Source organism: Danio rerio, chromosome 24 (genome assembly GCF_049306965.1).
Source record: "Danio rerio strain Tuebingen ecotype United States chromosome 24, GRCz12tu, whole genome shotgun sequence".
Lineage (NCBI taxonomy): Eukaryota > Metazoa > Chordata > Actinopteri > Cypriniformes > Danionidae > Danio > Danio rerio.
In genome coordinates this window covers 2,382,501-2,407,500 of record NC_133199.1, presented here as the reverse complement: position 1 = coordinate 2,407,500, position 25,000 = coordinate 2,382,501, and the positions used below count along the sequence as shown (strand labels likewise).

The following is a 25,000-nucleotide window of genomic DNA, read 5'->3' as shown; positions in this document are numbered from 1 at the left end:
TATATATGTGTATATATGTGTTATTATTATTATTTGTATTATTCTTTTCGGCTTAGTCCCTTTATTAATCTGAGGTCGCCACAGCGGAGTGAACCGCCAACTTATCCAGCATTTGTTTTACTCAGCGGATACCCTTCCAGCTGCAATCCATCACTGGGAAACATCCTTACTCTCTCATTCACCCACAATGCGCAATTATTATTATTATTATTATTATTATTATTATTATTATTATTATTATTATTATTATTATTAGTGTTATTATTATTATTAGTGTTATTATTATTATTATTATTATTATTATTATTATTATTATTATTATTATTACTGTATTGTTGTTGCTATTATAATTATTATTATTATTACTGTATTGTTGTTGCTATTATTATTATTATTATTATTATTATTATTATTATTATTATTATTCATTATTATTATTGTGGTTGTTGGTGTTGTTGTTATTATTATTATTATTATTATTATTATTATTATTATAATTATTGTTATTATTATTATTATTAATGTGGATGAAAATATTGTGAATGTAAATTGCCTTTTGTGTAATTTTAAAAAGTATTAATGCCTTTCTGTTATTGTTCAAGCATTGTTAATTCAAAAAACGGCCCAAATTGACAAATGTTCTGATGTAATAACACATGTAATTACATATATCAAATATACACCTTTATTTGAGAGAGCTCTTGAAAGTTGTTAGAGCTTTGGGAAGGATTTAAATGATTTCATAAATGTAGTATACAAAATAATTAAAAATAAATAGTCAGAAAAAGGTGTAGTTATTGTTGGAAAAATAGCCTAGATTAATTTGTTTGATTTCAATTGATATACTGTTTTCCAGTGAAACGATATTGTGTATATCCACAAATATGTTTTGGGGCACAGCACTCTTTAAAAAAGTATTAAATATTATCACTCAGTTCAATACTATAATTAAATATAAATAATGAATAAAGGAACACTGAGGGCTTGAGCTCATGGCCTTTTTTTCCTCGAGAAAATTGTCATTTTTTCAAGTCAAGTTTTCTTATTATTTTATAACTTATTTACTTATTTATTATATTATTTAAATAAGTGATAAGTATATTTGTGCATGATTCATTTGCAGATGGCTTTGTAAAAAAAATTAAAAAAAAAAAAAATATATATATATATATATATATATATATATATATATATATATATATATATATATATATAATTTCATTCATTTATTTTCATATATTCATATAAACTGGGAAAATATATGGTCAAATTTTTCCTTACTAATAAGGTAAAGGAAATATCTTTTAAATTATTGCATAACATTCACCCTGTCAAACTTCTTAAAGAAAAGATTTGCATCAGACTTTGATATTAATTGTTCTTTTTGTCAGATTAACGCTGAAACTCTTTCTCACTTATTTTGGTCAGCTGATTCAAATGTTATCACTTGATTAAATAGTCGTTATCAGCTGATACCTGATAGATGTGAGCCAGTAGGGGCCTTCTGCGCCTACTTGTAGGCTCTAGTTTTCTTGTGCATATTTCAGGTTTATTTATATTTTTTTTGTCAAATGTAATTCATTCATTTTCTTTTCGGCTTAGTCCCTTTATTTAACAGGGGTCGCCACTGTGGAATGAACCGCCAACTTATCCAGCATATGTTTTACACAGCGAATGCCCTTCCAGCTGCAACCCATTACTGGGAAACACGCATACACTCTTATTCACACACATACACAACGGACAATTTAGCTTACCCAATTCCCCTATAGCGCACGTGTTTGGACTTGTGAAGGAAACCAGCGCACCAAGAGGTAATTACATTATTATAATGGTGTCAAACTCAGTTCCTGGAGGGCCGCTGCTCAGCACAGTTTAGTTTCAACCCTAATTAAGCACACCACAGTAATTGAGCCCTTCAAGCTTCTTTGAACCCTACAGGTAAGTGTGTTGGAGGGCTGCAACTAAACTGTGCAGAGCTGCGGCCCTCTAGGAACTGGAATTGACACAAATGTATGAATGAATAAAAGTGTATGCCAAAGAAAGTGTGTTGTGTCCAATTTGTTAGTCTGTTCAGTCCTGTAACCAAGATATCAATCATATTGACATTAACATGTAAAACGTATATCTGCAACTAACTTTTTCCATTGCAGTCTTAACTACTGCATTTGGACAAAGTCAAATATAGGATAAACTTGCTTTAAAATGTAGTGCAAGTACAGTATCTGTTGTAAATAACGCTCAAAGAATGAGTAAAAAGTAGATTTTTTAGACAAGTACTTAAGAGTAGTGAGTATTACACTGTGAAAAGCTGATGCATAATATGTGGATGTGTGTAAACGTAACATTCTGTAGTGCATCTTCTTATTGCTCAGCAGGCACACAACATTATAAGATGTGTTAATATTCGGTTAGATTTAGGTCATGACACAAGGTGGCCAAAATTCAATGTCTAGCCAGCATCTAAGGACAACATTATTTTGATGTCCAATAATGACGTCAAATGATTGTTGATTTTAGGTTGTGTTAGAAAGTGAAAATAATCCAACATCAAGCCAACATCTTAAACCAACGTCACATTGATGTCAAATACTGACATTTATTTATCAGGTATGGCAACCGAAGTCGTCTGATAGACGTTATAATGGTAACATCCACACAACGTCAAGCTGTAACATCATTAGACTTTAATATTTGGTTGATTTTAGGTTGGATGTTGACGTCAGCTTGACCTTGGGTTTTGACGTCAAACCGATGTTCATTTCCAAACAAAATGCAACGTCCCCACGACATCAGTACAACATCAATCTAACGCCATGTTGACGTCCTGTGCCTACTGGGTGTTTAAGGCTATTTCAGTCACCATACTGTAAACATCCGTCATCCTCTCATCAGTGACATCTGAACAGTCTCTGGGTCAATTCGTGTAAAAATTTTGGACATCTTCTTAGGCACTTTTAATGCTTCAAAACAGTTTGCTGCAATTAGAAAGCACCCATGTCTTGAGGTAGTTCATTATGATGCGATTTACCTTCTATGTGTGATTTTATTGGACAGGAATCACAGGATTGATTTTTCTAATTAGGCCTGGGCTGGTGTAAGATATTGACGGTATGATAACTTTGGATATAAATATCAGGGTTTCACGTTAATGTGCTCACTGCTCTAAATATATTATTTTTAAATGACTGGGTAAAAAACAAACACTTTTTTCCCTTTTGAAGACAGTATATTTTATTTTGAGAAGCATTTAAAATATTTTGGAGCAGTAAACATGTCAGGCTAAATGAATTATTGACTTCTGCTGTCTACATTTGTTTCAAAAACAAATTACAATGAAAGATTTTACCATTTAAAACAGCATATTTTCTGTTGGAGATACTGTTGTTCTAAAAAAGCAACAATAAGTAAACAAAAAATACTCATACCTTAGGAACGGTATTGCAGAAAACTTTGAAGGTTTTAAAACCATGATATTTCCAAACCGCGGTATACCTTGAAAACCGTTATCATCCCATGCCTATTTCTAATCCTCGTAGACAGGAAATAATAAAGCAGTGACTGCAGGTTGAAGGAAAGTAGTGGAGTACCGATACAGCTATAAAAATGTACTCAAGAGAAAGTTAAAGTACACATTTTTAAAACTGCTTAGTAAATTACAATTTCTGAGAAAAACTGCTCAATTACAGGAGTTTGGGTTAATTTGTTACTTAACATCATTGTATATGATATCTGATATGTGATATATATTCTGTTGAAGTCAGAATTATTAGGCCCCCTTTTTTTAAATATTTCCCAAATGATGTTTAACAGGAAAAGGAAATATTCACAGTATGTCTGATAATATTTTTTCTTCCGGAGAAAGTCTTATTTGTTTTATTTTGGCTAGAATAAAAGCAGTTTTTAATTTATTAAAAGCCATTTTAAGGACCTTTAAGCTATATATTTTTTCTATAGTCTACAGAACAAACCATCGTTATACAATAACTTAACCTAGTTAGCCTTTAAATGTCACTTTAAGCTGTATAGAAGTGTCTTGAAGAATATCTAGTCTAATATTATTTACCGTCATCTCGACAAAGATAAAATAAATCAGTTATTAGAAATGAGTTATTAAAACTATTATGTTTATAAATGTGCTGAAGAAATCTGCTCTCCGTTTAACAGAAATTGGGAAAAACAAATAAACAGGGAAGTAATAATTCAGGGAAGCTAATAATTTTGACTTCAACTGTAAATATATATGGTTTATCTTAATTAAAGGAAAACTGTTCCATCTAATTGAGCATTAATTAACCATATTGTACGAATTAAATATTCAAAAATAAATAAATACATAGCCTGAGATCCCATATAATTTTCTTACCATTTTAAGCTGTCTTCGTTCCAAAGGCACATGCTTTGTGGCTTAATCCTATATTTTAGTGTTATTTTTATTTAATAATGGATTCTATTTGTGCCACCTTTCATTTGAAACTACCATAAATCCCGAGTAAACGCACCTTAAACACTTAATTTTATTTTCGATTTGTTATTTTTTGTTCTTTTGAAAATCTGAAATGTCATTTAGCAACACACGAACGCTATACATACATAAAAAGTCGCGTCTTAATAAACAAAAGTATTAAAATGATCGTTATTGCCCACGGTAACATCAAGTACAACCATAATGCGTTCGACTATTTATTGACTGCATAATGCCATCTCATCTAAACACCTCTTCTGTCACGATTTATGTCCGCAGACAGCTGCCGTACTTTTTAGCCATACCATCACTAAAAAGGGGAGTCGTATAAAAACCGCGATGCAATATTATCATTATTTCCCGAACAACACATCACATTCACACGTATCTCTTCAATCCACTATGAAACACTGATTTAATAAAAGTATAGGATATATTAAAGTTTACAATACCATCGTAGATTAAGACTCGATCTTCAACCCCCCTCCAGCTGATGCAGTGGTGCAGTCTGTGAGAGGCAATGGCAGAGGTGTAGAGGGAGAGAGAGAAACCAAGCGTCTTGACAGCTTCTCTTCAAACCCGCACCTGTTAAAAAACTGACCCGAAGACAGCAGCTCCAGAGCCCGCACACCTGAGCCCGGACCCCCCGAGACCTGCAGCTCCGCAGGGCTTTCTCAATCTCAGGTGTGTGTGTTGAGTGTGTGTATATGTGAATGAGCGGCGCTCCGGCTAGCAGAGACGTTAGCAAGAGCTGCTCCATAAACACTCGAGTAATGCTGGAAACACTCCGCGATCTCTGAGAAACACAAACGTACGTGTTTGTTTACAACTATACACTGCTGTTACTCATTAATACGAGTTTATAGTAGATGGTCAGTGTGTGTTTTGTGCTATCATGTCATGGATATGTGAAACTAGGCCTCTGCAGTTTTGGGGGTGACTTATTTAGAGCAAGTGTTAGTGATGTTGATTTGGGTGTCTATGGATGGATATTTATTTGCAGAGGAGGTGATTTGTAAACTATTATGCAGTTTGACAGCTTTAGTGGATGTTGACAGTGAGATTTTGATGCTTTCATGTGAGCTGATCTTGTCTGATCTGGCTTTGTTATTCAGTTCATCTTTATTTGTATAACACTTTTCTCAGTAATTATCATTATAAAGCAGCTTTACTGAAGGTTATCGATGTACTGTTATAGTACTTGTTACATTTTCAAGTCAGCATGTGTGATTTTTTGGATTGGCAGTAGTTTTTATTTAGTTATAATATTTATGTTTTGCTTTCATTTCACTTTTAGGTTGAGTAATTTATTTTAATGCTTTATTCATTTTGATATTGAGGTATAAGTTTCTTTTATATTTGCACGTTTTTCTTGACAACTTGTGACAAGGTCCCTATATTTTTTTTTACCACACTACTCTGAGCATTCGGTCTGAAATCACACTTAAATAAGACTTTAAAACAACATTAAGCTCTAATTAATCGACTGTGAAGAACAGTGCTGTGCTTTGATAATCGTTGGCTGCTAATATATTTCACTATTTAGAATATGCAATGAATGCCTTTCTGAAATTATCTTAAGGAGAAATTCAGAACGTGTGAATACAAAACCAAATATATGTCAATTTTGGTTTTATTTCAGTAGATTACCCAAAACTGAGTACTCGAGAGGTGATTTTATAGATTATCAAGTGGTTTGACAGCTTTAGTGGATGTTGACAGTGAGATTTTGATGCTTTCATGTGAGCTGATCTTGTCTGATCTGGCTTTGTTATTCAGTTCATCTTTATTTGTATAGCACTTTTCTCAGTAATTATCATTATAAAGCAGCTTTACTGAAGGTTATCGATGTACTGTTATAGTACTTGTTACATTTTCAAGTCAGCATGTGTGATTTTTAGGATTAGCAGTAGTTTTTATTTAGTTATAATAATTATGTTTTGCTTTCATTTCACTTTTAGGTTGAGTGATTTATTTTAATGCTTCATTCATTTTGATATTGAGGTATAAGTTGGTTTTATATTCGCAAGGTTTTTTTAACAACTTGTGACAAGGTCCCTATATATATATATATATATTTTTTTTTTTACCACATTACTCTGAGCATTCGGTCTGAAATCACACATAAATAAAACTTTAAAACATAATTTAGCTCTAATTAATGAATTGACTGAGCATTATTGTGCTTTAATAGTCGTTGGCTGCTAATATGATTTCACTATTTAGAATATGCAATGAATACCTTTCTGAAATTATCTCAAGGAGAAATTCAGAATGTGCGAATACAAAACTAAATTTATGTCAATTTTGGTTTTATTTCAGTAGATTGCCCAAAATTGAGTATTCGAGAGGTGATTTTATAGATTATCAAGTGGTTTGACAGCTTTAGTGGATGTTGACAGTAAGATTTTGATGCTTTCATGTGAGCTGATCTTGTCTGACCTGGCTTTGTTATTCGGTTCAATTTAGTTCAAGTGTATTTGTATAGTCCTTTTCTCAGTAATTATCATTACAAAGCAGCTTTACTGGAGGTTATTGATGTATTATTATAGTATTTGTTACATTTTTGAATCAGCATGTGTGATTTTTAGGATTGGGAGTAGTTTTTATTTAGTTATAATAATTCTGTTTTGCTTTCATTTCAGTTTTAAGTTAATTTTTGAGGCGATTTATAAATTATTAAGTGGTTTGACAGCTTTAGTGGATGTTGACAGTGAGATTATTATGCTTTCAAGTGAGCTGATCTGGCTTTATTATTCAGTTCAATTCATTTTAAGTTTGTTTGTATAGCATGTTTCAATGTAATTATATCACAAAGCTGCTTTACTGAAGGTTACAAATTAATTTTTTGGTTTTCTGTGGGATCTAACAGTTCTGAGCTACAGCAAATAGTATAATAATAGATGAAATAACACTGTATAGTGTGGTCTTCATAGTTTGAGTAATTAAATACAATTAATTTTAGTTTATATTCCATTGAACCTCTTGCCTTGGTTTAGGTTTGCTTAAATCATACACAGTCACAGGTCTTAAAAACACATCCAAATGAAAATCGTTCAGTCTATTTTAGAGTTAAACTTTGCGAGGACTCCACAAATCACATTTTCAGAACTGTGAGTAAAAAAACACAAAAGAAATTTGTTGTTAAATTAATTTTAATAGAGACGCAACTGCCAGTCATTTTTACTTTCTTTTATAAATTAGGGATTAATATTAGAGTAGCCTAATAAAAATGTTTAGTTGGACACTGCACAGTACCACAGTAGTTAACTACAGTCCCATAATATAATTTATTATATTCATTGTTATTAATATTATTACAATTAAGCCGTTAAATTGACAAAACGTAGAACCTTTTTGAATGTTTATTTTCCTTTTTAAATCGCTAAAGCGCACTTTTACAATTGTGAAAAGAAACATCCCATTATGCAGCAGCAGTTTCAAGTTAGGACACTTAAAAATGCCTTTTGAGTTTAAAGATGATCGGCCTGCTACAGCGTTATAAATGAAATAGGTAAATAACACAGAGATAAGTTTGTTAACATATATACATGATGTACATTGTTTGGTGTTATGTTTTTACAAAAACTTCCATAAATAAAGTAAAAAAATAAAAATAAATAAATGATTATAATAATAGGTATAGAGTGGATGAGTAAGTGGATTTGCCGCGGATCCACCTCTCACATGCCCTGCAGGTCGGCTGAATGACAATCTTTAGAAAAGATGCAATTTATGCTACACTGCTATTTGCTCATGCAAAATTAAACAAAAGAAAATATATTGTAGGCCTATTTTAACAGCTAAAATACAGCAAGCATATCAATTTTATTTTGATTGGTAAGTTCATGTCCCTAAAAATGAAAATATAACCTGAAAACAAAAGATTAAAATGGGCTAAATAAATAAATAAAATGACGGGTAGGCCTAATGGCTCATAGTGGCGTTTTTTTTTTTTTCTTTTTCTTTTTTTTTTTTTTACAAATGTCAACCGGAAAATTTCACAAAAAAAAAAATTCCAGTTATAACATATCGCATCATAACATAGCATGTATATTATATAAATTATGCATGTTATCCATGCCAAAATGTAACTAATTATCAATGTAATAACTGTGAATTTCTTTCTCTTTTTTGAGGTATATGTAGACAGATTCTCTGTTTTACTACACTAATGTCTTAAAATGCAACCCTAACACATTTAGCTACTATGTTTTCTAAATGATTTAACATATCCTAACACTAATAATGATTGATGAAGCGTGATGACTCTGTTATGCTTTCTCTATATTTATTTACCAGTTATACGATTAAAATGCCTCCTCAGTTAGGACATCCTGTTCAAGGCAGCCATGCCTAGAAAGAGTACACCCTAATTTAGATAAATTACTTTAGTAAATTTCATTTAATTCAGACCCCAACCCATATTTTTATTTTGCTTTAGATGAAATGTACTCACAGTTTTAGTAATCAAAGAATGTACTTTAACTTCACCACAAACTATTTTACCATTGTTAACTCGTGACATTGTAATGGAGACATGTCTTTCTGGTTATTCAACTAAAGTAATATATTGGTCTTTCACTACACAACTATATTGAAGATCAGAAATCTAAATGTAATCATTCTGAAAAATATGAGTGGTAGAGTTGGTTACTGGTTTGATTTGCTCAACATTTTCAGATGATTAGCAAAGGAAATGCTTAGAAAACCTGTTTGGGAACAGTTAGTAGCTCTTTATGACTAGTTCAGTTTTAATTTAATTTGCTTGCTTGCACAAATGCAAAAAATAAGTAAATAAAAACACAATATGTTATTGTATCAGCAGTGTGTACTGGGCTGTTGTTGGGCCTACTGCTATTTTACTATAATAGGAAGAAATTAAAACCATAAAATGGTCATAAAATGGTTTAAAAGAAGTCATAGAGGATATAATTTGTCATTTCTGTTTGTTTAAAGTCAGTCTGTTCAGTTTGAAAATTATGGTTTATTGATAAACTGTTGATAAACTTTTATTTAACCCTTGTGTGCTGTTGGGGATGTTTTCATCTACTCTGGGGTGATTCTGAGGCTTAATTTGCCCACAGCTTTCTCTTGTGCTTCAAATGTGATGATTTTTTGGTGACAAATCTTATTTTGAGAACATATTTTGGGAAAATGCTTTGAACATTTTTCAAAGACTGAACAATAAATTTACTCTGGGCAAATTGACTGCACTTTCATTATGTTAGGGGCTGTTTTTGCCCCATTGGCTTCCATTATAATCACATTTTTTGATTGCAAAGCCATGACAGCATCAGCATCCTGCATTCTCATCATTTTCCCTATTGAGAAGAGACTAAATTTGTTTTTTGTTTTTTTTACTGTTTATCACCAGTTGCAGTGCAAAAAAAAAAAAAAAAAAAAAAAAAGTAGTTTCTTGCTTTTATATTAAACATAGTGTGTGTGTGTGTGTGTGTGTGTGTGTGTGTGTGTGTGTGAGAATTGATATGTCTGAGAACGTCAAAATAAGCAAAATAAGTGTATTTCTGCACACACACTATAATCTGCTGTTTTACTCCATTGAACTCCATATAAAAGCCAGAAACCTATCTAAAGCCAGGCCTATCTAAAGGGTTATGCTGATGATCAATAGTAGTAATTTGACCTCTTCCAAACAGGGAAAAACATCAACAATCAACAATGCATGATTAAATGCAATGGATACAATCCAAAAAAATGTGATTATAATGAAAGTCAATGGGGCAAAATCAGCCACTAACATAACCAAAGGGTAGTCAATTAGAACAATACACAGAAGGGTAAAGTTTTTGTTCATTTTCTGTTGATTAATAGTCACAGGACTAATAGGATAGCTTTACAAATAATTCATTACAATTAATTTACATCTGCTTTTCCATGTCTTTTCTGTGCAGTTGAAACAAAAGCCACACACCATGTCCTTAAAGCCGCGGGTGGTGGATTTCGACGAGACGTGGAACAAGCTCCTAACGACAATCAGAGCGGTTGTGATGCTCGATTATGTGGAGAGAGCAACCTGGAACGACCGCTTCTCGTATCCTAAACTGAATTACAGCTCTGTCACAGACACATCTATACGGGTTTGGAGATGTGCAATGACACAACTGCTTCCTCTTTCTTCTTCCTTTTTAGGTTTCTTGTAATTCAATTGTTTAACCTTTTTTTAAATGTAATATTTTTCAATATTTTATATCAGCTACACTACAGCTCTTTTATTTCTCAGATTGACAGAAATCAATTCTTTCATTAGTGCATTACAATGATCAGAATTTCATATTAAAAGGATAGTTAACCAATAAAATAGCGAACTACGTTCCTTTAAACGTGTAATTAATTATAGTTAGGCCCACACAGAATCTGTGCATGCAGAACTCCTCCGATTTATGCAGATTTTCAGCCCATTTTTGAGTCTATTTATTTAGTTGTATGTAAATGTGTGCAAATTTATATCTTTTCAGTTTTTAAATTAATTTCAGTGATATTATTGACTAATATGAAAACGTTCATATGATTTATATGACAACATTTAATTGCATTTCTGATTGAATGTGAGAAGGCTTAGTGAACATGCTGTAACAAACATTATGCATTATAAAAACAACATTTCCTCTGTTCAAATCTCCTCAACGCGGTCTTCAGTGACATATATGCGCTGTGTGTTGCGTATCCAGAGCCTTTAGGGGAGAAACTGTACACTGAGACGAAGGTGTTTCTGGAGAATCACGTCCGTCAGTTGTTCAAGGTAAGAGTTTGCTGTATTTAGTTTTTCTGTGATTGTATATTGTGATATCAATGCAATGTAACAAGATGAGTTGAGCGAGTTTGATTTTCACTAAGCGATTTTGTAGCAGAGTGAATTGTGCATGAAATACAAACATAAAAAAAAATGACTAAGATGGATAGATGCAATAAAGGTAGTGATGCATATAAAACAAACAGTGCTTTATGGTTTTGTGGGGAGTAGAGAATCAGGTACAGGTACTTAAGGAATCAAATGTAAAATAGCACTGTCTGTTGTCTTTATAATATAAATAATTCAATAAAATTAACGTTTATTAGTTCCAAAATATGTCATTTCATGTGTCTGAATAATTTAAACTCATCTGAAATGCTCACAGTTTATATGAAAGACATTTTTTAAATGTAATTTTTTTGAGACCAGGCGTGAGCAGACTGTTTATACCAGATGCCGCATTGGTCACTCTAGTTTGACACATTTCAGAGAATAATGTTTTACCAACTTGTAAACCACTGTCGAGCCTCTCACTGTAAAACACATCTTATTAGACTGTAAAATTAAAAATGTTCTGGACAGGTGTTTAATTCTTTTAGATATTTTTAAAAATGCATCATAATGTAAAGTTATTTAACACAAATTAAACAGAGAAATTATAAATGATGTTTTTTTTATTCTGTAAAATTCAGTGTTAAAACTTAATTTTTTATATTTATTTGAATATTTTTTTAATGTAATTTTATATATATGTGTGTGTGTATATATATATATATATATATATATATATATATATATATATATATATATATATATATATATATATATATATATATATATATATATAAATCTTGTCTTTTTGTATTTTATTATTACTATTTTTTATTAATTTATTAATTCATTTTTATTGAATAAATTTGATTGATTTTTATTTGTTTATCTATTCTGTATTATGTCGGTTTCACATTATTATTCATAGATTGAGTTTTCTTATCCTATGAGAAGACCCTGCTCCTGAATTATTCATGACTGCACATGCTTTGTGATGACAGACCCATACAGACAGCCCTGCCAAGCTGTGAGACCACGGCAGCACACAGCACTCAATATTTAGTGTTAATTTTATTTAAAGTATTTTATTAATTTTGTCTTTTTGTATTTTAGATTTTTTATTTATTTATTTATTTATTTTTTATTCTGTATCATTGAGATCTGTAATTATTATCATAGTCGTCATTATCTGTATCATAGACATTATGTAACATGTTTTTATCTATATTAATCTTACAATGAAATAGCCAGGACTTGCTTTTATGGTAACAAACAAACAAACTTCTTAAAAACAAGAGCTACTGATTAACTTTTCTCTATAGTTAAGCTTTTGCAGTGACTCCACAAATCATATGTGTTTTAAACCCTGGTTCTGGTCAGATATAATCCTGACTCCACATTGACCGTCCTGCACTGTGATTCCTTTAGATGTGTGATGTATTGTGCAGCCCCAGTCATTAGATTTAACTTTTGGATGTCCTGCATTAATCATTGTGATCGTGTCTTCTAGAGAGTGCTGGAGTCTGAGGAGAAGGTTTTGGTGATGTATCACAGATACTGGGAGGAATACAGCAAAGGCGCTGAGTACATGGATTGCTTATACAGGTACGTTCAGCTTGCACAGGGAGTTGCTGTGCATGCTTTATTTTTTTAGTGTTATAATTCTCAAAGGGCTGCAAAAAAAGTGCATCGTTAAAATTATTGTGCGTCTGATCTTAATGTTACGGTCTGTTTTTACAAAATCATGGTAATTTAAAAACCTTTTATGCAAAAATCACTTTTATAAGGGGTTTAAACACAGTTGTGTGTCAGCAGTGTGTGAATATAACCAGCTTCTAATAGTAAATATTAATAAATTGTATTGTTTATAATCACACTTGATCAAAACAGTCTGCAGAAACACTTTGATTGACATTCTCCCTTTGTTTGTGTCATCAGAGGGGGAGAGCTCCGCCCACTGGTGACCCTCTCTACCTCATTAGCACAGAACGTTAGTCTTTTTTATGAATCTGCCACTATGCTGACACACAGCCATTTGGAGCCCAATCTCATTTGAATTTAAAGCGACAGTCACCAAAATGGTACAATTATGATCAAATCCTAAAAGGGGCAGTTTCAGTGAGTTATAAAACATTTTTTTGCTGTATTTTGAGTTGAAACTTCACATACACATTATAGGGACATTAGATGCACATTTTACATTAAAAAGGGGCATAATAGGTCTCCTTTAAGTAGCACTTGAAAACTGTCATAGATGTACCAGTGCTCTGGAGTATTCGTTAAAGCTCTATGTGCATTTTAAAGGTCCTTTCAAAGAGAATGCATAAGTCATTATTAACAACCAATCAGAGAACTCTGTAAAATGTGACATCATTGGGTGTTAATAAAGAGCTCATAATGGAAAGACAGGATTGTTTTTGTGATGTATTTCCCAGGACTGTTGGATCCATTTAAAATATGTTTTTGTTAATATTGCGTCACACTTAACAACAAATAAATCTATTTTTTTTTAAATGATTAAAATAAAAAATAAAAGAATCAATTAAGATTTTATTTATAGTTTTAATGAATAATTAAAAATAAAAAAAACTCTGGAATTATTTATTTTGTCTTTGCCGTGATGACAGTGAATAATATCTTGCTAATTATTTTGCAAGATATTAGTATTCAGCTTAAAGAGCAATTAAGACATGAAGAGAGGGCGGGGCATATTGTAGCCCCTCCCCTTTAAAGAAAAACAGCCAATAGCATTTTGTTTTCTCACAGCTCTGCCAGTGAGAGTGGTTGAGCTCAAGTACATCAAATGAAAAGCAAACTAGAAGGGGGCGGGGCATGTCAGACACTACAGAGCATTTGATTGGTCAGAAGTTTTGATGAGAATCTGAAGTATGAGGTGATGGCAAAAACATTGTTGATCCATTTAGGTGGAAGTGACAAACTGCAAACTTTGGATGTTAATATTTTCTAAATGCAAATTGTGTTACTGTTTTGGAGCACACTGCATTATAGCTATCCTTAAAACTAACATACGGATACTAACATCTAAATAAACGTAAATTAAATTTCACAGGACCTTTAAAGTTGTTCGAAAAAGAATAGAAGATTTATCTTGGAGAACCTGCTGTAAATGTACCCCTATTTCTAGTATCATCCATATATTTGTATTGAAATTCTGCTTTGCATAAGTGTTTCTGATTATCATGGTTCTGGTATTGTTCTGGCTTTGGTCAGTTTCTGCTTGATTTGGCTGGCCTGAACCCCATTTCTGTCCCACAGCACTTGGTCAGCTGAGAAAACAAGCAGCTATTGAACTCGCGTCACCCCTAGCTTTGTTGTGCATCAACATACGCATGTGTTCATCTACTAAAGTAACAAGTGCTTCCCCTAATGAGTGTTTCTTTTCACTGCAGGTACCTGAACACACAGTTTATTAAGAAGAACAAGCTGACCGAAGCAGACCTGCAGTACGGATATGGAGGAGTGGACATGAATGAGCCCCTGATGGAGATCGGCGAGGTTTGCATGGTTTAACTAGACACTTAAGCGCTTTGTGTTTATGTTAAGACAGAGGCTGTTAGAATATTCAATAGCAAATTAACATGTGAACTGGAAGTTTCTGAGACTTAAATGGCAATATATTGAGGTGCTTATAACTGAAGCTGACTGAAGGCTTTTATCTGCATTATTCCCTCATAGCAAACCTAATAGTAAGCATAGATTTTATTTATTTATTTATTTTTATTTATACATTTTAAATGTATTTATTTATTTATTTATTTATTTTTATTTATACTTTTTAAATGTGTTTATTTATATAGTTTTATTTATTTATTTTTATTTATACATTTTAAATGTAATTATTTATATAGTTTTATTTATTTATTTTTATTTATACATTTTAAATGTATTTATTTATATAGTTTTGTTTTATTAATTAATTAATTAATTTATTTTTAGTTATACATTTTAAATGTATTTATTTATATAGTTTTGTATTATTTATTTATTTTATTTATACATTTTAAATGTATTTATCTAAATAGTTTTGTTTTCTTTACTTATTTATTTAAATATTTTTGTTTTATTTATTTATTTTTAATGTATACATTTTAAAGTTATTCATTTATATAGTTTTGTTGTTTTATTTATTTATTTTAATTTATTCTTTTTTTTAAATCAAAAATAGTGCTATAAAATACTATAGTAAATACTACAGTGTTTTTGATTTATTCTACAGTCAAGTACCTTAGGTTGTTGTGGTCTTACTATGGTAATGTGACAGCTATAGTAATCTAAAGAAATAAACCAATAATGTTTATAAAACTATGGGGTATCTAATGCTAAAATACACCACAGATTACCATAAAAACTAAAGTCTACCACAGTAATTATTACAATTTATTAATGCACTGTAGGTTATTCTACACTTTGCTGCAGCATGCATTAGCAAAGACTTGTACATGCTATGATATATACAGTTGGTGTTGGTTTAAAAAGCTGTGATGTTTTATAAGTGTTGTTTTGTGTGTGTGTCTGTGTCTTTTTTAGCTTGCACTGGACATGTGGCGGAAGTTAATGATTGAACCCCTTCAACCGATGCTGATCGGGAAGCTTCTGAAAGAGATCAAAAAGTAGGTGCATTTGCAGCTTATTAATTATTATTTTTTTAATATTACTTGTTTTTTCTACCCAGATTTGTTTTAGAGTCATCCCATTTTCAAACAAATTAAATTTGACTTTAGCTTGATTTTATTTAATTTGCATACATGTTTATTTTGTTTATTTTATTGGATTTTAGACCGCGTTAAACTTAAACACTTTTATATTTATTTAAATTCAATTATTTTAGCAGTTACTAAAAGCAAAATACAGTAAATAAGTGATTACGGTTATTTACTCCAACCCGATTTGTTTGTTTTTTAAGTCATTGGATGTCTTGTTTTAATGACCAATTTACAATACTTTAATTCTATTTATTCTTTTTTACATAAAAAAGAAGTTAAACAACATTTTTTAAATTACCATTTTAAATACATCATATGTTAATTATATTTTCCATATAAATTACACTATTTATTTTGACTTTATATAATATTATTTATTATAATTATACATTTTTTAATTATCTATTTTATCTTTTAAAATCAATTAAAATGTTATTTTGTTGTACTTTTTAAAAAATCTGTTAGTTTATTTTATTTTTTTTTTAGGATTTAGCCCTGCTTCAAACAAGATATAGTGAACCACGCATAATCAATTAAACTGTAAACAGCAAACATTGATCAGCAATTAATCATTAACATCTCGAATAGAGTAAAACTGTGCTTCATCAACAGAAATCAAACTGCAATTGCTTAATCATGTGTAGTTTATGCACATAGAGAAGTAGTTCTCTTATTTTATATGCACTTGAAGTGCTATAATAAAATCACAAGCTCCACATTTATGTTTTTTTTTTAACTGTTTTGCCAAATTGCTTGTTGTTTTTGCTGAGTATTATTGCAACTGCAGGTATGGTGTACAGGTTTGTTTTTACAAACTACAGCAAAATGTAATAAATGTGGCAAATATTTTGTATCATACACACTTTCTGTAAACACCTTTGTATATGTTTATGCACTGCAGTGGTTATAATGCATAAATGTTATTTTTGTTGAGATTACTGCAATTATAGGTATGCTATACAGGTTTGTAATAAATATGGCCCTAAATCTTTTGTATCATACACACTTTCTGCAAACACCTCCTCTGTGCTGTGTATTTAATGTACTGCAGTGATTATGGTGCATAAATGTTCAGATTGCTCCAGTCTCTTGCTGTTGTGTTTATAGTGACCGATGCGGGGAGGACCCGAATCAGAAAGTAATCCATGGGGTTATCAACTCCTTTGTTCATGTTGAACAGTACAAGAAAAAGTTTCCTCTAAAGGTAAGTTTTTTCACTATTTGTAACTCTTTTCTTCATTATTATGTACATGTGTAAAGCAAAATATTAATAATATGTCATATTGTATGTAAATATATAAAAAAATGTCAAATATTTTGCCTTTTTTGTCATTTTAAAATATGAATTATCAAACTTTTAATCTGCAAAGAATGCATTTAAACGGCTTTAGTAATGTTACAATTAAAATAGAGTTATTAAAATGAACTAAAACCATTTTTATGAGCTGAAATAAAGTTAAATTGAAATAAGATAAAATATATCTAAAAATGTAACTTATTTGCTTTAATTTTAACTGTTCAACAAAGAAACATATTTGCTATTTTAACTTGATTCTCTAAAAAATACTGCTGATCAGTGTTTCTATTACTGATATAAAATAATAATAATAATATTTAAATAATAATACTAATATTATTAATAATTGGTTAATTAGTGACTAACATCAATTGGTTTAATGAGTAAAAAAAGCCTCTGATTTGAAAGCTTCACCCTATTCTTTTCTTCATCCCAGTTTTATCAGGAAATCTTCGAGGGTCCGTTCCTGACGAAAACCGGCGAGTATTACAAACAGGAAGCCTCCAATCTGCTGCAGGAGTCTAACTGCTCCCAATATATGGAGAAGGTGAGATGCGTTTCATTTAGTTTACTTTATTTAGTTTACTTCAGTAACGAAGAAAGAAAACGGAAACGGTGAAATAAAATATTCAATAAAAAAGTAGTTGACAGTCATGTATTTTACTTATATGAATATAAGATACAAAAGAATAAGTTACAGTGGGGGAATTAAGTATTGAACGAACACGTCACCGTTTTTCTCAGAAAACATATTTCTAAAGGTGATGTTGACTTGAAATTTTGCACTGAATGTTGGAAATCCGTAAGTGGAAAGCAAACAAATCTAATAAGTTTATAGATTATGCATAATGAAATGAAATGATACAGGGAAAAAGTATTGAACACATAGGGAAAGGGAGGTGTAGTTCAGCAGTGAAAGCCCAGACAGCAGCTGAAATCTCTCAGTAGTTCTTCAGCAAGCCTCTGCCCTTCCTCTGTAAATGAATATCAACTGCTTCAGTCCAACATCTACATTAGCAGGAGGATGAAGATGAAATCAGGGTGGACATTTCAGCAAGACAATGATCCAAAACACTGACAAAGAGACTCTCAGATGCTTTCAGAGAAAGACAATCAAGCTGTAGAATGTCCCAGCCTATCACCTGATCTCAATCCAATAGAAAATACAAAATAAAGCTCAGATTTGTCAGACGAGACCCACAGAAGCATCAAGACTTTTACACTCTGTTGAAGTCTGTGAAAATCTCACATCTGAGTAATGCATGAGACTTTACTTTATTTAAGGTGCCATCACCAAAAAAAAGCCTTTAATATAAGGTATTAAATACATTTTAGTAGTTCAGCTCTTTCTCCTTGTGTCATTCCATTATTACACATAACTCAGTTTTCTGATTAGTTTTGTTTTATTTTTATGCTTGTATTGTTTGGGTTTTTGTCTAAATCTGGTTCAATTCCATGTCAACATCTCCTTTAGAAATACTATTCCCAGAAAAAAACATGACTCGCTCAATGCTTATTTTCCGCGCTGTAAATAAAGATTCAGTGTAAAATCATTTATAGGTTTTTTTTGTCTAGTTTTTTGTAGCTTTTCTCTGGTCATTTATTCCAGCTAACTTGTCACTGATTTATATTTACCTATTTATGGGTTTCCATTACCTTTCAAACTGTGCAAATTAAAAATAGAGAGCCTGAGAGCCCAAATCCATCTGCAAAGCCCCTGAGCTGGTGGGTAATCACCAGCATGCATTAACACACTCTTTCCCTTGCAGCTGTATACATGTCACATCAAGTCCCATATATCATAAAAATATTTACATGTAAATGACGTTGTTTTTTTTAAAGTTATTCGAAAAGGAATATTAGCAAAACTGCACTGAAACTGTTTTTTTAACAATGGAGTATATGCCGAAGCATGCTATTAGGACTTTTAATTTGCCAGTAACCTGGGTTAAGTTCGGTGAACTGAATGCCATTGCAAAATCAGCGCGTTTAAGGTCTGTTTTCCTCTAAAATCAGCAATCTCCACTGGCTGAGTGATATCCGATATAAAGTGGGTCTCAGATTGTACAAGAAGCAATGCATTAAATTACATTTCCCCCCGCCATGTCTTTAAAATATAAAAAAAATTTTGACCCCAGTTTATTCAATGGACTTCTGCGCTAGCCTGCCGATTGTGACGGGCGCGTGTGAGTAAACGGCTTTTTGTCTCGTTTTACTCTTGAGCAACTAAATGAATGCCCGAGTCTGTTTAACTGAATGTATTTTAACTGCCTTACAACATCGATGCTGTTGAAGGAATCGTATAAAATGGAAAAAAACTAACAATAACAGCTCACCAGAAGTTTATCCGCATGGGAACAACACTTGCTCGGCATATAGCCTATTGTTTTATTTACAGGTCACACAGTGCACAGAACTGTCATATGATCATTATTTAAAAATGTGGCACATCCACATCATTTGTGCAAGTTTGTAATAGAAATGTTGTGTATGTGTGTTGTGTTTTGTGACACAGGTTTTGGGCAGGTTGAAAGACGAGGAGGTGAGATGTCGGAAGTATCTTCACCCCAGCTCTTACTCCAAAGTCATCCATGAATGTCAGCAGAGGATGGTGGCCGATCACCTGCAGTTCCTGCACGGAGAGTGTCAAAATATCATCCGGCAGGAGAAGAGAGACGGTCAGCACTCCATACACTCACACACACTGCCAATGCTCACGTATCGCTTATGGCTTGATGTTTGTTATTTTATTATTTATTAATAAATTGAATTTATTTAATTATCCATTGTTTAATTCTCGTTGTTTTGACTCAGATTAGGTAAGAAGAACTGAGCTCTTGCCATATTTTACTACCATTTCATTCATTCATTCGGCTTAGTCCCTTTATTAATCTGGGGTCGCCACAGTGGAATGAACCGCCAACTTATCCACCACTTTTTTACGCAGCGGATGCCCTTCCAGCCACAACCCATCACTGGGAAACACCCACACACTCATTCACACACATACACTACGGACAGTTTAGCCTACCCAATTCACCTGTACCGCATGTCTTTGGACTGTGGGGGAAACCGGAGCACTCGGAGGAAACCCACGCAAACACGGAGAGAACATGCAAACTCCACACAGAAATGCCAACTGACCTAGTCAGGGCTCGAACCAGTGACCTTCTTGCTGTGAGGCAACAGCACTACCTACTGCGCCACCGCTTCGTTCTTATTACCATTTTCTAAACTATATTAACTTAACCTTGATACTGTGAGAAGAGTTGATGGTGTCTGAATAAGTGTTAGTATCCTGATCTGTGGTCTGTGTGTTTTCAGACATGGCGAACATGTACACTCTCCTGCGGGCCGTGTCCAGTGGTTTACCGCACATGATCCAGGAGCTGCAGGTCCACATCCATGACGAGGGGATCAGAGCCACCATAAACCTCTCTCAGGAAAACGTACGTCTGAATCTGTGCATGAGACTGAAAACTGCTTTATTTGACTCTTGCCTCAAAGGGGGACTGTTAGGGGGTGTGTGAATACAGGCAAAAGTGTGTGAATTTAACAAGTTTCTAATGGTAAAAATTAAATAATTCTATTATTTATGAGTCTGCAGAAACACTTTGATTGACATTCTCCCTTTGTACGTGTCATCAGAGGAAAGCCCCGCCCACTAGTGACCATCTCTCCCTTGTTAGCATAGGACATTAGTCTTGTTTTTGATTCTGCCACTATGCTGACGCACAGGCATTTGTAACTCCGCCCTCTTTTAAAAGATCTCATTTGAATATAAAGTGACCGTCTATTACACCCCAAGTCTAGGGGAAAACAACATGGGGATAATAAACGGAGAACAAATGTGTTGTGGTGGTGGATTTTCCAAACAAAACAAAAACTGAATAAAAAAGATCCCCTTTGGTCGACAACCAAACTCGGTCACTCAGTTGAGAGTATATGACTAGATTTATTATAGAAAAAACGTAGTAAATATAAATGAGCATCTCTTCAGGGTGGCCACAGGCCAAAATAACAAACGAAAGAATCTGCAAAGTAAATGAACTAAATTACCTATAAATATTTAAAGAAAATTACTGGAAGCTCACCTTTCTCTCTAAACATAAGCATAGTCAAAAGTAATCAAATAAATAGGCAGGCCACCCCTACAAGCTCAAACTCTCAAAAAAGAAGTTGAACGCATGAACAATGGTACAAAATTGTATGTTGGTTGTCAGCCGGAGGGGTTATGGAAATCCAGGAGCTCCACTCCCAGCAACGGTTGCGGCAGAAATGAGCTCGAACCCTGCCGGAAGCTTTTTTATATACAGGCCTCCGAGACCAACAGCCAATCAGAGCATGAATCACACCGAAATGGGAGCCTATGGCATAACAGAAAAAACAGCAAGAAGGCGGAACAAAGAAAAGACATGCAGTACACAATAAAAATAAATAAATAAATAAATTTTAGTTGTAACACCATCACTGAAATGTTATAATTAGGATGAAAGCCTAAAATGGGTCAGTTTTAAATAGTTATAAAACATTATCTGTGTGATATTGTGAGCTGAAACCTCATGTACAAGTCTAGGGACATCAGAGGCTTATTTTATATATTTGTTAAAACAGGCATAATGGGTCTCCTTCAATGCTTTTCTTCTGCTCTCTGTCCTGCAGATGCCAACCCTGTTCGTGGAGTCGGTGTTAGAGGTTCATAGTAAATTTGTCCAGTTGATTAACACAGTATTGAATGGGGACCAACACTTCATGAGTGCACTTGATAAGGTAAATATCTATCTATCCATCTATCCATCTATCCATCCATCCATCCATCCATCCATCCATCCATCTATCCATCTATCCATCTATCCATCTATCCATCTATCCATCTATCTATCCATCTACCCATCTATCCATCTACCCATCTATCCATCTATCCATCCATCCATCCATCCATCCATCCATCCATCCATCCATCCATCCATCCATCCATCCATCCATCCATCCATCCATCCATCCATCCATCCATCCATCCATCCATCCATCCATGTTTGTTTGTTAATCATATTTATAAAAGATTGTGTAATAGAATATGATGCTGTATTGACTGTAAAACTGAAAATAATTTTAAATAATTCAAATGCAATTATATAAAATAATTAATAAACTAATGCATAATAATGAATAAATTTAACATTATAATCATATAATTGACAGCAAAAATACAACAAATATATTAAGTATTTATTAAAATACTAGTACTAATATAGTATTTACTTAAAATATTAAGTATTTTTTTATAATAAACGTATGTGTGTGTGTGTGCGTGCGTGCATGCCTGCGTTCGTGTGTGTGTGTGTTTGTGATTGTATTTGTGTGAAAATATGCAAATAATAAATATAGATATATATAGTTATAAAAATAATATAATATATTTAAAGAAATAAAAGCCAGTGTTCTTCAAAACATTACTTTTTAGAAATAATAAAAGGATGTTATCAAAGCAGTTATTTGAGAAATTGTTTAATATGATAATAAATTGGCATAATTCAGTTATGGTTAGGGCCAGCTAGATTCTGCCCACATTTTTCACTATTTCTGTGGAGAATTTTGTAAAAGTCTGCGGATTTATGCAGAATTATTTTAGTAGTATCATAACTAAAAACTGAACATGTGAAATAAAAAATAACATACATTATTTTATTTAATGTTTACAATGCAAATGCAATCAGATCCACTTATTTGGTAAACAAAACAAGTATCATAATACATCTCCTAAGACTGAAAATATTACTTTACAAACTGCACTGTAAATAAATCTTATGAACAATTAAATATTAGTATTAATATATTAAAATAGTATTAGTGAAATTAATTAAACTGATTAAATATAAATATGCACACATTTACACAAGTAAATACATAAACTCAATAATGGGCAAAACATTTGCAGATTTTTGCACGCACAGATTCCGTGTGGGCCTAGTTATGGTATGAAAAACTCAGTACTTTTGAAAAGTGCATTGTGATATAATAATATAATATAATATAATATAATATAATATAATATAATATAATATAATATAATATAATATAATATAATATAATATAATGTAATTTAATATAAAATAAAATTATATAATGTAATATAATATAATGTAATATAAAATAATATAATATAATATAATATAATATAATATAATATAATATAATATAATATAATATAATGTAATATAAAATAATGTAATATAAAATAATATAATGTAATATAATATAAAATAATATAATATAATATAATATAATATAATATAATATAATATAATATGATATAATATGATATAATTAAATATAAAATAATATAATGTAATATAATATAATATAATATAATGTAATTTAATATAAAAAAATTATATAATGTAATATAATATAAAATAATATAATATAATGTAATAAAAAATAATATAATATAATATGATATAATATAATATAATATGATATAATATAATATAATATAATATAATGTAATATAAAATAATGTAATATAAAATAATATAATGTAATATTATATAATATAATGTAATATAATATAATATAATATAATATAATGTAATGTAATATAATATAATATAATATAATATAATATAATATAATATAATATAATATAATATAATATAAAATAATATAATATAATGTAATATAAAATAATATAATGTAATATAATATAATATAATTTAATATAATGTAATATAATGTAATTTACTTGCCATCCATGCCCTTTATAAATTCACCTATAAATACTAATGTACAAATTAAAAAACAACATGAATTTAATTATTAAAATAATAACTTTATCCAGTCCAAACTGCACAAGTATTCTGTCTGTAGTCCAGCAGGTGGTGTCTGCTATACAGAATGCTCATATGAGTGTTTGTGGTTTCTGGTGTGTGATTTTTATTGCTCGTTTTCCTGCAGGCCTTGACTTCAGTAGTGAATTACAGAGAGCCCAAATCCATCTGCAAAGCCCCTGAGCTGGTGGGTAATCACCGTTTACATGCACACGACTAAATAAACATACAGAACGCACGCATTAACTCTCTTTCCCTGCAGCTGGCGAAGTACTGTGACAATCTGCTGAAGAAATCGGCTAAAGGAATGACGGAGAACGAAGTGGAGGACAAACTGACCAGCTTCATCACCGTCTTCAAGTACATTGATGACAAAGACGTCTTTCAGAAGGTGAGGCTGGGATTAGGCCTGTCACAATAATCAATATATGGACTCATCGCACAACACATGGACATGACCTCAAACATTTTGGGTGATGCAATAGTTATCGCTCATACATAAACACCAATTCTAGCAACCTTTAAGCTGATTGTGCAACACCTCTATCTCTATTGGAGGTGTCAGTATGGTTAAAAAACAGTATGGTATTTACCAGGGATGGGAGTAAGTCACACATGTGCAAGTCACAAGTCATAACCTTCAAGTCTCAAGCAAGTCAAGTCAATTTTTGTCAGACTAAAGTCACGTCAAGTCAAGCTGTAGCTTGGTCTAGCAAGTCACTTTCAAGTCAATCAAATCAAGTCAATCCTCTTTCTTTGTCAAACTAACAATAAAAACCTACTTTTAAATTTTTTTTACTACCTTTCTATTATATATTTTTCATATTATTCAACCTCCTTTTAATTGTCAAGATCACTGTTTTCACCCTGTCGGACACC

General features: G+C 31.7%; 2 protein-coding genes across 4 annotated transcripts in view; one reads left to right on the top strand and one right to left on the bottom strand.

The window, feature by feature from the left end:
- The window catches only part of znf271 (zinc finger protein 271), a 31,302-nt gene extending 26,575 nt beyond the window's left edge, over positions 1-4,727 (bottom strand). Inside the window, exon 1 of one of the 2 annotated variants that reach the window (XM_073941363.1) lies at positions 4,367-4,727. In XM_073941363.1, the coding sequence (XP_073797464.1) occupies positions 4,367-4,369 (3 nt within the window). In that variant the 5' untranslated portion in view covers positions 4,370-4,727. The remainder of the gene's footprint in view (positions 1-4,366) is intronic. The other variant, XM_073941365.1, reaches the window with a different exon arrangement.
- A 263-nt stretch (positions 4,728-4,990) lies between these two features.
- The window catches only part of cul2 (cullin 2), a 29,504-nt gene continuing 9,494 nt past the window's right edge, over positions 4,991-25,000 (top strand). Inside the window, exons 1-13 of one of the 2 annotated variants that reach the window (XM_002666581.8) lie at positions 4,991-5,149; positions 10,381-10,520; positions 11,126-11,228; positions 12,781-12,875; positions 14,681-14,786; positions 15,819-15,901; positions 17,102-17,198; positions 17,728-17,838; positions 19,807-19,969; positions 20,616-20,740; positions 21,954-22,061; positions 24,249-24,308; positions 24,384-24,512. In XM_002666581.8, coding sequence (XP_002666627.1) covers positions 10,402-10,520; positions 11,126-11,228; positions 12,781-12,875; positions 14,681-14,786; positions 15,819-15,901; positions 17,102-17,198; positions 17,728-17,838; positions 19,807-19,969; positions 20,616-20,740; positions 21,954-22,061; positions 24,249-24,308; positions 24,384-24,512 — 1,299 coding nt within the window. In that variant the 5' untranslated portion in view covers positions 4,991-5,149; positions 10,381-10,401. Of the gene's footprint in view, positions 5,277-10,380; positions 10,521-11,125; positions 11,229-12,780; positions 12,876-14,680; positions 14,787-15,818; positions 15,902-17,101; positions 17,199-17,727; positions 17,839-19,806; positions 19,970-20,615; positions 20,741-21,953; positions 22,062-24,248; positions 24,309-24,383; positions 24,513-25,000 lie in introns of both variants that reach the window. The other variant, XM_021470256.3, reaches the window with a different exon arrangement.